This window comes from Acanthaster planci, linkage group LG11, assembly GCF_054643075.1.
Source record: "Acanthaster planci isolate LZ-2023a linkage group LG11, COTS_SCS, whole genome shotgun sequence".
Lineage (NCBI taxonomy): Eukaryota > Metazoa > Echinodermata > Asteroidea > Valvatida > Acanthasteridae > Acanthaster > Acanthaster planci.
The window spans coordinates 4,560,993-4,574,631 of NC_141787.1; the positions used below are offsets into that span (position 1 = coordinate 4,560,993).

Genomic DNA, 13,639 nt, shown 5'->3' on the forward strand with positions numbered 1-13,639 from the left:
AGTGTGAAAAAACCGACTGCAAAAAAACAGTGAGTAAAATCCAAATCGATGTACAAAACAAGCTGTAAAAAAAGTGCAAAAAAGCACCGCCAAACCATCATCCTTTTACAACTGGACCGATTACATTTTCTTCAAGTACATTTCCGAAAACTGTAGCCCAAAATACCGATCGTGGCAATTTTGCGGCTTCCGTCATTCTCTTGCGGTGCCGTTAGAGAAACATTTAACTGCATTGTGGCCTATTTGACCTTTGACATCAACCCAGATAGTGCGCCCTCTTTTTCATTCAATATTCATGAGCCCCTCCACGGAATGGCGAAACTCCATGATTTTTCTCTTCGGACCAAGGTTTCTTGAAAGAAAATCAGTCATTCTGAATGACGTTGGAAAAAAAATGACATCGGAGACATAAAATACGATTCATAATGAAAATCTAATGCTCAGAGTTGTTAATTTTAATTTTCAGCAGAGATATCTTCAAAATAAGCGGCAAAATGAACATTGCACATGGTATTTTCAAGCACTCCATGTACATGTGACAGCGTTTTCGGCATTTTCATACGTCATGCATTTTTGTCAAAATTTTCGCACGTCATCAAAATTCTGTCAAATATGACGTTCGCAACGAACATATTGTACTCATTATAAATTTTTGATGCAGCCAAACTTAAAGATAATCTTTGGTGGTTGAAAGGTATAAGACCTGGCAGATATGCTGATATAGTGAGAGTGATTATAAACGGTAAGAGGTAAGAGGATTTTTATCATTTTCCGTTAATTTTGTGCTCTTTTTTTGATTTCTTAAGTGCTTTAAAATATATTAGTCAAAAAATATACTGAAATTCTCCTTCTTGTTGAGAGAAGTTTTGAGATCAAGTCCTCTGGTGTAAACACTTTGAAGTAAAACTTTTAAATGAATTCAACTCCATTTGATTTGCACTGATAGCCAACCAAATGTCCATAAAATGTAACCCCCCCCACACATTATGCCTGCATGTGTAATTATTCCCATATAATCATTTTTATAAATCCGAAGGTGCTAATTTGTATTTTACATGATCCAAGTCACTCTTTTAGAAGTTTTGAAAAATGACATCCAGCGTTGCATTTTGGTCCATTTTATGAAGAACCTGCCATATTACATTACTAACATCAGCGATATTGATATCAAACCAGGCCTGGAAATAGTACTAGCCCAGCGTACAAATTCTAGCTAAAAATGCCCCGGGCTACCTACACTTCCTTGATTGCCCGGTGGGCTAGAAAAAATTCAGAATAAGCATACCTGTTAAAACTTAGATCAAAATAAATACATGTATTCAGTATAAATCGATATATCAATATAAATATCGGAAAGTAAACACAAAAGTGACAATTTTTGCCTACCTTAAGCAACCCAAATGAGGGGAAAGATGGAGCAAAGAAGTGATTTTGTTCCCAACTCTGTTACCAGTGACTCAAGGGATGTTTAATTAACGTACATGCCTCTTTATTTATACCATCAGCCTTTTATTTTCCGAAATGTCAAATTCTTTATTGGTGAGCTGATAACAAATTTTGTTTTTTTAAATTTTTTTATTTACGGGCTAGTAAAATATCCAGTTAACTGGCCAAGTGAGCTAGCCAGGAAAAAAAGTTAGCGCAAGGCCTGCAAACCCACACCGTTAATATTGATATACCAATATATCGACGGTGCTTAGATAATGCCCTCGCTGCGAGGGCATTAGTTGCATCTATTCTCCTAGTCTTCAATGCACATTTTAGACTGGCCAAGCATATAATCCGTAATTGGTACATGTTATTAGAATAAAGGACGGAATAATTTAATTTGGTGACAGATGATGCATTGCGCTCAATGAAGATGCCAAAGGAAAACTATGATCATCAAGCTTGTTGGGGTCAGCACTGGCTGGTTAAAATCTGATAAAGTGGTGAGTTATTGCCATCAAAACTGAGGCAAATATCATGTATACACAAATGGATGTAAATGATAGATAAAAGCCTGAAATATAAACTCGCCCTAGCACCACATACATGTAAGTACTTTGTAAATGTACACAGGTGTGCTTACATTTTGGCAGGTCACAAAAGGCCTGTTAGATGTACATGTGTACTCATGGAGGAAGGACACAGGAGTCTGAAGAGCCCAGGCAATAACATTTGGCCAATTACCACTTTCTGGCATGCCTGGTATGTCAATAGCCAGAGCAAAGGGAGCACTTGCTATGTGCCATCTGTTTCACAACAATGAGACCCTTTTTGTGCCTTATGCATGTAATTGCCACCACAAGTTTTCACTAGTAAACCGCAACCTTAAAACTTTGTGTACTTACAATGTAAGTACACATATTCATGGCTTGGTTGGTGCTCAAAACATCAAATTTAACACAAGCACAGTTGCTTGTACATATAAACACTGGTTCATACTACAGGCAAATGTGAAAGCGAAGCGAATGTGATGTCACGAAAGATTTGCAGCAAAATTTTGCTCAAGTTCAATTACGAATTCGCAGCACAAATGTTTGATAATGAATAGTCAAATTGTTTATAAGATTTTGTGTTTACTGGAGTCATTTTTTATACACAAGTGTATTTTATAAATATCATGATCATTCCTTGTGTATTTTGTTTGTTATGAACTTAGTTTTCCAGTGGTGGTCAACATGTTGTTGGCCTGCCTCAGCCAAATTTCCACCAAGTTTTTGAAAACTGATGCTTTGGAGGAACAAACACAAAATTACAAATATTTCATGAATAGAACGGTGCATCAAAATAAAAAAGTTCATTCACCAAGGTAATTCACCAAGTGACAAGTTGTAGTTAATTGAACGCTAAGCACCATAAGTATCCTTCGGATATTACTGTCCCCACCTGTCCGGCTAAGCTACAGGCAGTAATCAGGCATTTTTGGAGTGTTTTCTATTATTCGCCTGACGGGTGGCAACGATCATCAAGCACTTCGAAGTGCTGGAATTGTAACTCCTTGAGTGTCCTTCCTCCATTGTATAACTCATGCATACCACCTGAGTGCAAGCTTGGTACCAACAATATGAATGGCCTCTATTCTCATGGCCTGATTAGTCTGTATCTAGTCTTTACATGTACGTGTATATTCAAAGATGTTTCACTTACCGCATATTTGCTCGGCGGTATCGATCCATTTTAACTTGTTGTAAAAGTGATGGCCAGCTATTCAAACAATCTCAGCCAAGGTGCAATAACAAATCTTTTTTCTGACTACGCACCCACCCAAAAAAATTGGGTGTCACATACAGTTTAAAATGGTATAAATCGTGCAACTCCTCGAGACGTCAAAGGCAGAATGTGCAGCAACTCAAGGGATGATGGAGCCACTTTGGGTTCTGATGCAGTCTGTTCAGATGCCTTTCGTCCTGCTCCTTCTCTCTCCTGAGTCAGAAATGCCAATAACGTACATGTGTCACCTGAGCAAATCTTAAAGAATCCAGTACCATGCCACTTAATGGATCCCCTCAAGCTATTGTTGCTACCTGAGAGAGCTGTTACTGCATGGAGGTGTGTGACCACGCTGAGCTGGCTACTGGCCTGCAATTCAATTAATCTTTCCCATTTGTGGGAGACCTAATTCCATCAAGGTGTATTATTGCACAGGGATACTTAATCTTGGCATACCGTCTAGGTAACTATAAGCTGGATGTGGAGAGCATCCAGGATACCAGTAAAGGTCTTCAAAACAAGTCTGAAAGCGCAAGGGGGGCTGATAAAACTGATCCTCCAAAACACACAATCTCACAAAGACTGCAACTTCTCAGCATAGTTGCAAATGAGATGAGTCTTGACGTTGCACCGCTTTTAATCTGAAGCTAGTACTTCCAGACTTTCTTGTGATGAACATCCGAGTGCAGAATGAGCACTTACCGCTCAGCAGTTCTCTGCACAGTTCTGAAGTGTGCATGTCCTGTAATTAGCCTTTCATCAAAGTTGCTTAGTTACAGCCAATTATCACATTCCCGCATATGTTACATACATGCACAAGTCCATAATACATACATGTACAAGCAGCATCTGCGTAATAACGCTGGATATTTAATGTTAACAAATCTCAACACAACTTTGGGCGGTAAATTAAGGTGAGACTAACAGGTCATTAATGTACAGGTTTATGGAATACATGTGTCTTTGAAAGACTGCCTGAAGGCATAAACCTTGTCCATTGGCTGTCTCAGGTCACATATCACCCACAAAGACAGCATATCACCGTTACCTTGATCCAATGAATTTCCCACAAAGCATTATGCATATTAACCAGGGTCTCACACCATACAGCAGAGCGTAAATCCACCAATGGCACGCTGAGCTACGAAACGGCTCCTGCAACAGGTCTGCTGGAAGGGCTCCCATTTCGTTACGCTCTCATGCCACGCTCCACTGATGTTTGCCATCTAGGTCAATGTGCACCCGGGTAATCAATACAAAGTGAGGCGGACCCAGCCCACTATCCCCCCAGACAGACAGGAGACCTGAGCATTAGACACTGTCAGAGATCATTACATTCAATTGGTTTTATAACAATGAAACTAAGGAAACGTGCCCTACATCTCAATTGAGCATTTGTCATCTGAAGATTGACTGGCCAACGTACCTTGATATGATGGTTGCACTTTCACAAAAAATGCAGGAAACTTCAATTCTATCTTGTCTAATTTTGCATTTAGTATACGTACATGTAAAGTGAGCATGTATTTAATGGTATAAAGATGCATGATAATGTGATGCAAATAGCAATGACTACATGTTATGCGTGACAGGCAATTGTTCATTACATGCACCTGTGTATGAAACTGTATACACATGTACAGGTACATGTACTCTCCATCTACCACTACATTACAATTAATAAATTACTTTGGCCGTCCAGACAGTCAGAGTGAATTAGTAATTGTAAATGTATTGCATATGTTCATGTATGTGGCTGCAAGCCTAAAAGATAAATGACCTGTCATCATCACAAATGGATTTTGCAAAGATAAGTGGCAATAACTGGCAGGGATCATTATCAGGTTACTCCTGCATCCAGCCCATCCTCTCTCACAAAAGCCTTTTTCAATATCTGACCAGTTTTTGGAGTGCAGCCAATTCTGTGAAATTACTGGTACCTGTTTTTTCACTAAATCTCATGAAATGAGTCATACATGTACACCGTACCCATATTGAGGTTTTTTCATATCTCTCCAGTTTTCGTGTGCTGGAAGGTAACTGAAGCACACTGAGATCTGAAATAAAAGTTGGCTTTGCTACCAACTGCCATACATTGCGCGTAAATGCAAGATTTGCTTTGTGGCAACATATCGGTGTAACAGTCTCATTCATAAGCAGTGCACAGATCTCCGGAAAAACACACCGGATAAATAAGGATGTTGCTGCAACGTGCTCATTTATCCTACAATGCGCTGATTTTTCCAGTTGCACATACATACAGTGTTGCCCCAGGAGGATATGACCCACTTCCCAGATAACTGTATTTTTCTCTGGTTTTCGTTCCTGTATTTGTCAAATTTGAAATTACGAAATTACTGCATTTTAACAAGTTCAATCTTGCCAAGAACAGATGCCTCTTGTTTGAGCGAGTTGTCTGGAACCATTTCCTTGTCATATTTCATGGTCTTTTTATTAATTCAAAGTTGTTAATTCACTTCTCACAGTAACAAAGCCATGCGCTCTAAAGTATAAGAGGGAAGGGGGAAGCTGCGTCACCGCACCTCTTTTTTGACCAAGCTCATGACCAGAAACTGAAGTCTTTTGGGGGGGCCTAATACAAAGTGATGAAAACTGTTTAGTAACAGCACTGGGCATGTCTACGCGGGATAATACCAGTTGATTGAACTCATTCTGAACTAGGTTGACTGATGTCAGTGAATTACATGTACAGCATCTACCAGTAGAACCTACCCTGGGGCTTCAATCATACCTCTTCCCTTTTTCACGGAAGCAATTCAATGGGCAAGATGTCTTTCAATTTGAAAAGCCTTGAGGGAGGGGGGCAATTTGCAAGCAGGGGAAACATTGGCAACAATGACGTCAGTGGCTTGGAACAATTGCTAGGGATCCTGGCTGAGAGTAGTTGGAACACTTTCCAGGAAGCTCCATCAGTAAATTAAGTGTCAGATCTTAGTCACATCAATCTGAACATACTGGGCATAGCTGCTTCAGGACTCAAAAGACTTTCTGATCAGCACTACGGTACTTTACCATGGAATCCTTGCTCTGTGAACTGAGAATTATTAAAATCCACTCTGTTAAATGTACATGTGTATATACGTATGTACATATACACGTGTACACGTACGTCTACAATACCATGGCAAAAATATATATGGGTCGCCATGGTTACATCGAAATTTCTTATTCCTCTTTCGTATTAAAGTTGACTTACACGGACTAACACTTTATAATCGTTCACTGAAGATGAGCTCAAATTTCAAAACTGCAAAAATTCTGAATACTTCCACAACACTGCTGAACAAAATGGGGACACTTCAATTCATGTATACATGTAGACGTGTATGGCGTTAAGTCAAGGAAGTCAACGTCATACCCCGTAGATCTACAAGTACATGCATCTGGCATCAACTCTAATGCTAGATTGTTCAATCATTCTCTGCAGGTTTACTTTTGGTGATTATTCACAAGTGCAACCTCTCAGACCCAAAGCAATTATTTTACCATCATTCCCCACAATTATTGATAGAATGTACATGTACCCATTTCAAAAATGGCTAAGAGTACACATAATTTGGGTACATGTACATCTCCATGTAAATTTCTAATGACCATACTGGTTGTGATGATATGCATAAAATAAACTGACAGTTCATCATAAAACAAAAAACTGACCACTAGCCACATGTACATGTCTACATGTAATGCTCAGTCGCGAATTTGAGTTACAAAATATGCAGCATACATGTATATGTACTGTACAGAAATACACCTTATATATAACAGGTTTGCCCTTACCCAACGTATATTAATAAGCACTGTATGCTCAGTGCTTGTCCGAGAGCTTGCGAAAAAACCTCACAAGCTTACTCGGGTGGGACTCGAACCCACGACCTCCTGCTTACTAGTGCAGATGTCTTAACCACTCGACCACCGAGCTTGCCGGGGTCGGCTGGCCGGTCCGAGTCAAATTAAGCAGCGGGTACTGCGAACTATTTTCAAGATGTATTTTTGCGTTGGGGAGATGTTAATTATATATAACAGGTTTGCCCTTACCCAACGTATATTAATAAGCACTGTATGCTCAGTGCTTGTCCGAGAGCTTGCGAAAAAAACTCACAAGCTTACTCGGGTGGGACTTGAACCCACGACCTCCTGCTTACTAGTGCAGATGTCTTAACCACTCGACCACCGAGCTTGCCGGGGTCGGCTGGCCGGTCCGAGTCAAATGAAGCAGCGGGTACTGCGAACTATTTTCAAGATGTATTTTTGTGTTGGGGAGATGTTAATTATATATAACAGGTTTGCCCTTACCCAACGTATATTAATAAGCACTGTATGCTCGGTATCTAGATTACACAAGCTTTAAATTAAGTAGTGCACAGCTTGATTTGCACAGCCAGGCTGTGCTTCAAAAAATGGGCTGTGATTTCACAAAACTGGCTGTGCAAAACACGGCTGCATGGCTCACTAGCTAAAACGCTGCTCTGAGGGACTGAGTTGTGGGGGAAATGTTGTCCTCACATTAACTATCCTTTGATACAGGTCTGTATACATGTACATGTAGTCTCCACAGCAGCAGCACCAATATGTGAGTACTGTGCATATCACTATGTATTTACTTACGCCATTGTATAGGTCTTCCACACGAACATGCTACATTACATCCGTACATGTATGTATTTGTCCCAATATTTGCTGGTTGTACAATATACTGTATGTATACTGTACACTTAAAAATAGCTTCATTTCGCTTAAGATATCGGTTTAATATAAAATCCTTTTATGAATTTAATCTTCTTAGTTGAAACACTCACCATGACAACCATAATTGCTTAAGAGTCCTTGTTGCAATGGCTTGCATACATAGTTTGTGCAGATACTGTAAACAAAAAAATGAGATCATTAGTCTACGGAGAAATGACAAGTGAACTGTGAGCTTCCTGAGGTGACAGAAGAATTTTCCATTTTCATGGTGTGAAACTGAGCTTTCCATTCATCACTGAGTGCAACTTTTCTCAGTATGAATTTATTATTTGGATTTATAAAACAGCTGAATAAATCAGAATGACTTGTGTGTTTTTCTTGTGTGTAAAAAGAAGTGTTGGTCACGTTTTTCATGCCATCGAAACTGCAGCAACAAAGTGGAAATTTTAGTTTTGCGGTGGAGCTGGTACATCATATGTTGGGACAAAATAATTCATTAACACCAGGTCAATGACCTACATGTACCATTGAGATATTTCAGCCATTGCAGGTACTGTACATGTACATGTGCACTGTATAACACATGATGTTGTAAGACTACTCATAACGATCAATAACTTTGCATCTTGATTCTTGAAACATGCTAAATGTACATGTATTAATTTGGATATGATGCTAGAAAACAGGGCCCAATTTCATGGCATCTTATTAGTACATAAGTTGTGCTTATTATTACAAATATGTTCCAGAAGTAAGCTGTATGTGATAATTTGTGTTGGATGTGCACCATTGAGATATTGTGACATCACTAATTTAATTAAGAAACACTTTCTTCTGGGTTTAACCATTCTTCTTCTTCACTTACTGCAAAGGTAAATGGTGGAAATGGTGGAAAGCATATTCATGTATGTACAGGTACGTGCACCTGGTCTAAAGATGGTTAGGGGACTAAGCTCCCTGTGAAATTGTTTTTTCTGGCAAGCTGTCATTTTGAAGAAAACTATGAAAGAAGGCCATTTTGAACAATGTGTCTAAATTCTAAAAACTGCCATTAGAAGCACGTAAGCATTGACACAACACACACACACATGAGCAATTAATGTACCGTAATTTGTTGGTTTAGTACATGGCATCAGGTACAATGTACAGTACCTTCATTTAATTGAATGTCAGCACGTCCTAGATGCTCAAATCAGGCACAATTCAAAACATGACTCAGCAAATTTTGATCTGAAATGAAAATCCTAAAATGTACAGGATTGACTTCTTCAGTTTGATCTTAGGCACCCTTCTAGAGATTTGGAGTCATTTTGTTGCTTCAAATGAACATACATGTACACGTAATGCACAAATGAAACATGTACCAGGTAAATGTACATATGGACTAAACCGGTATCTTGAACTGTCTCTGTCAAATGCATGTAGGGAGGGTGACTCTTGGGCACAAAATCAGCTTTTAAAAGAACTTCGATATTAATGAGGTCTCATTACTTAAGACAACTTTCAAGATTGATCTTGTACAAAAAGTGATGGAATTTTGAGACTTGAGGGCTATTTCGAATTCTCCAATGAAATAGTCACACCCAATTAAAGCATACATGTACGTCCACACTACTGTACACTGTACAGTTGGGATTGTCTCCTAATTGACCAATTGCGCCCACTAAATCACATGACCTACAGTGGTATCAACCCCATAGCAACGTGTGTTTTGAGTGTTGTTTACATACAATACAGCCAAGTTATGGTATAGTACCGAGCACATCAGTAGTTTGAGTATGGTACCTACCGTCAAATTTATTTTTGGTAAATGATACTAATGAAATATTTTGCTTTTGGTGGACGGCGTGTTTATAGGTCACATGACCTGGGGGTGCAATCGGTCTATATCTAGACCACTAACTCACTTTGCAAAGCAAAGCCTATTGGGCACATGTTTGTGCATAAACATACATGAATGGAAATTTGATATTTTGTATGGCTATTTGAATCTGCGTCTGCATTCTAAAACAATGCACACAATCAGTACATGAACGTTCAGTATGCACATGACAGCCAGTGCACAAACCCTATGAAACTGGTCTGAAAAATCTCCTAAGCAAACTTCTTGGTTTTTTCCTTTCTACATGTAAATTGAACTAATTCTGGACATGTTTTTGCTTTCTGCCGGCTAAAAGGTCACTGTAGGGAATAATTACTGGCGTCCATATATGGAACTCTTCCCAGGGACTCTGCTATTACTATAGGCCTAGGCCTACATCATGTTTGTACATGTAGGCCAGGCTAAGGAATTCTTTCAGAAATGTGACCTGTGACAACAAAATGACAGTTAAGTCGCATCTCGCTCTTTCCTTATTTTGAGGTTCAAAGTCATATTGATGAGGAGGTCAGTTTTGAGATTTTATAATATTTGGAAAAAGTAACCCGTCTCCTATTTAATTCCAAATATTTCACAGGATCATGTATTTAAAAATGACATTTTATGAGCAGTTTTAATTATAGTTGTGTCTGGTCTGAAATACTGAAAATATGCTGGGAACAAAGACGCAAAGCTGCCAGAATAATGTCACTTTCTCACCTGATTATTTTATTTTAGGCCACATAAAAAAATAATTGGTTTAGGATCAGCGCCCTCCTCAAAAAATCTTGCTGCATGGGTTTTCTTTTTTTACAGTTTTTCCGATGTCCTTAGCTGTCCCTCGTAGTTTCTACAGCACCCACACAACCTCGTGCACGCACAACGTATGACCTGAGTACATACACACAATGTCATGTGAATTCTGTGCATGAGTCTGAAGTGAACATAGCACTTTCGTTCCATGGTTGCGGCAGTCCAGCTCAGCATGCAAAAAAAGAAAAAAACCTCCTCCCTCCTCCTTTTTTGCAAATCCGACTGATGCTAAACTATTTATTTTAAGGGGCCTAAAGTTTTTCATGTACATACCACTGGAAAAAAACTTTCTGCTGACTTCAAAGACACCAATGCCTCAATTTTTGAAAATTCCGACTTTCACTTTCAGCTCAGTTTGTGGTGACAGGTCATGAATGTCATTCATGCCAACTTAAACCATACCCCAGTACATCAGCGTATAGGCTTGAGCAAATACATGTACATTGTAATTGTAGGGCCTACTCCTACGATTATTTGTACTCGGTAAGATCCATTGGCCCCTGGAGGAAGGAGGGGCAAGACGGTACGCCGGTGCCAAGGGAAATGCCAAGCAGCCAAGGCTGTCCTATTTGAATATATTTTCAAACACGAGGTTTGTTCATCGACAATACCATATAGAAATACCTATGGAAAGATTATCTTCTATAAATACCTGGAGGTGCAAAGTGCGATAAAGACCTTTCTGGCCACATTTCCTCATTAGGCCTACGTTGTAAATTTCGAAAAGACCACCATGCCACCACATCAAGCTTCCGAAAATGTACATGTGGACTTCGCTCTTTTATTCAACTACAGCGCCCCCTACGTTCAAATTCAAAGAACTTCAGTTGTGATCATTATATCATGACATGTTACCGCAATACTGAAATGAGGCTTCCCTATTCATAAAATTCTGGCGGGTTCCATTCCCTTAGGTCTCTGCTGCACAATAAAAGATTTCATTTAAACTTTAACGAACACCTAAACTTTCTTATTGCGTACATCGTGTTCCTTCCTCCATGCGTACATAAACGTCTAAATCTTCAGCCCACACGACAAAGCGTGTTGTTACAAAACAAAAAACACTCAAGCATTAACAAGTGTGGCCGGGGGAAACCGGCGGGAGTGTACACATTTTTTCCCCCATTCCCGTTGATACACCACTGAGTGTGACAGATTCAATCTGGACATAGTTTTGCAATAGAATAAACTTCCGTACCGACTTCCAAAATTCTCCTTAAAACGGGAGGGGACGGGTACCACCATGAACTTCTCCAGGATATCTATTTCGGAGAGGCCTCCAGTTGAAAAGCTAACAGAACAGTAGAGGGATTGGTTGGTGTTTCTGAGGAAGCGTTGGTAGCTGAAGTTATCAAAACAAACATCTAACTCCCTCAAGTTCCCATTTCCATTTTTCTTTTCTCCCCCTTCGTTTAAATACCCCTTCCCCACTCATCAAGACTCGTCCGGCCCGTCCGTTGCCTGACAATAAGGGGGGGGTCGTCAAACCAAAAAGTGGAACAAAAAACAATGTAGTTTTCAATATTGAATAAACTTAACAAAAATACGTTAATTTCAAACCCTTTGAAACATCTGAAATGTGGATATTTGCCGGAACTTCCTGACGGTACATATGACCAGAGATTGATTAATTGATATGCAGAATCGTGGTCACTTTGAGCTTGAGAATCAACGTATAAGCCGTGACTCGTATGCCGAATATTACGGTATATTTAAATATTCAGTAGGGCTTACAAAAAAAAAAAAGACCACCAACAAGCGGAACTCAGAAGCGGGCGGGGTGGGGGGGGGATTCGTTCGAATCCCTCGACCCCCCCCCCCGACAACCGGCCTGCTCGTGTATGCCACTGATATGTACAGTACTTTACTGTTGGTATAGTAGAGATCAGTGGTGTATGCCGGGTGAATGGAAGATACGTACTTCATTGAGGGCGCTTTCACCGAGGAACGATACGCAACGACGGCGAGGTATCTTGAGACCAACATTCGTACATAATGGCGTTAGGATGAGGCTAATTTCTACAGGATGCATGACTTTAATTTTTCGTTGCATAGAGTTTGTTTAAACGATGAAACCGGGTCGAAACATTTGTGTGCGCGTGACATGTGCGCGGCAAACGATACACTGAGCTATGAGGGGAATCCAGAGCATAGAACCGATACCATTTTATATACCTATGGCGTCTGTCCCAATCAATTGAAGACGTAAACAGTAAAAATAGGATGCACTTTCAGGAGACCACTGTTCGAGATCCCATTTAATTGCGCTTAATTGCATTTTCTCCCCCAACGCAGGTTGGGGGTGGGGGTGATCAATGACGTGATGACCAGACCTCAATGGAACTTAACCAAACTTAGTACACAAGTTCAAGTTTTTGCATACCTCTAGCAACAAGTGTCCCGTTTTGTTTGTTTTTTGTTTGTTTGTTTGGTTTTGCATATGCTATACATGGGAGTCTCCTTACTTGCACGCCTTGAGTTTTTCAGGTTTTTCCGATAGAATTGCTACCAAACGACTTCATTGGGCTTCAGTCTGATTGCTTTAAAATTCTTGGCCTGCTATTGTACAAATAATTTTTCAGTAAAACGGCTTGTCTTAAATTAAGCTTGGGTATGGCTAAAATGAGTTAATCAGTGTTGGATAACGTTTGGCCTGGTTCCATCTGATCTTGCGGTATTAGTGTGGAAGTATGGTGTTCTCCAACTTTGCACTTAAACCTTTTAAACCTTGTTCTCAAACGGATGTTTGTAATTGAAGTACGACGTTTGCCTGTCCGTTTTAGAACACCGTAGCTGCAGGACATACTCCACCCCGTTTGACATTCTGGTCAGTTGCTTTATGCTTCAACATAGTACAACACTGGAAAGGTTGAAGGACAATATCTGCTTGTCGTTTTTGAACACCATAGAAAGAAACCTGCTGACGGGATGCCTTTTGCACAGGCGCTGAGAAGCAATAGTTGACTCCACTGAAGATCGTGGAATAGTATCGTAAATAAACTGTATATAGTTATCATTTATTTCCTTACAAAAATATTGATAACGGCTCCGTAGAGGTGTAAG

The 13,639-nt window shown here is 39.8% G+C and overlaps 1 protein-coding gene across 5 annotated transcripts in view; it reads right to left on the reverse strand.

Annotated features, from left to right (window-relative positions):
• Positions 1 to 11,365, reverse strand: part of LOC110981560 (uncharacterized) — a 54,545-nt gene extending 43,180 nt beyond the window's left edge. Inside the window, exons 1-3 of one of the 5 annotated variants that reach the window (XM_022239190.2) lie at positions 11,229 to 11,365; positions 8,016 to 8,080; positions 3,133 to 3,408 (exon numbers count right to left, since the gene is read on the reverse strand). In XM_022239190.2, the coding sequence (XP_022094882.1) occupies positions 3,133 to 3,161 (29 nt within the window). In that variant the 5' untranslated portion in view covers positions 3,162 to 3,408; positions 8,016 to 8,080; positions 11,229 to 11,365. Of the gene's footprint in view, positions 1 to 3,132; positions 4,271 to 8,015; positions 8,081 to 11,228 lie in introns of those variants that run through there. The other 4 variants (XM_087143244.1, XM_022239191.2, XM_022239197.2 and 1 more) reach the window with 4 other exon arrangements.
• Between the last annotated feature and the right edge of the window lie 2,274 nt (positions 11,366 to 13,639).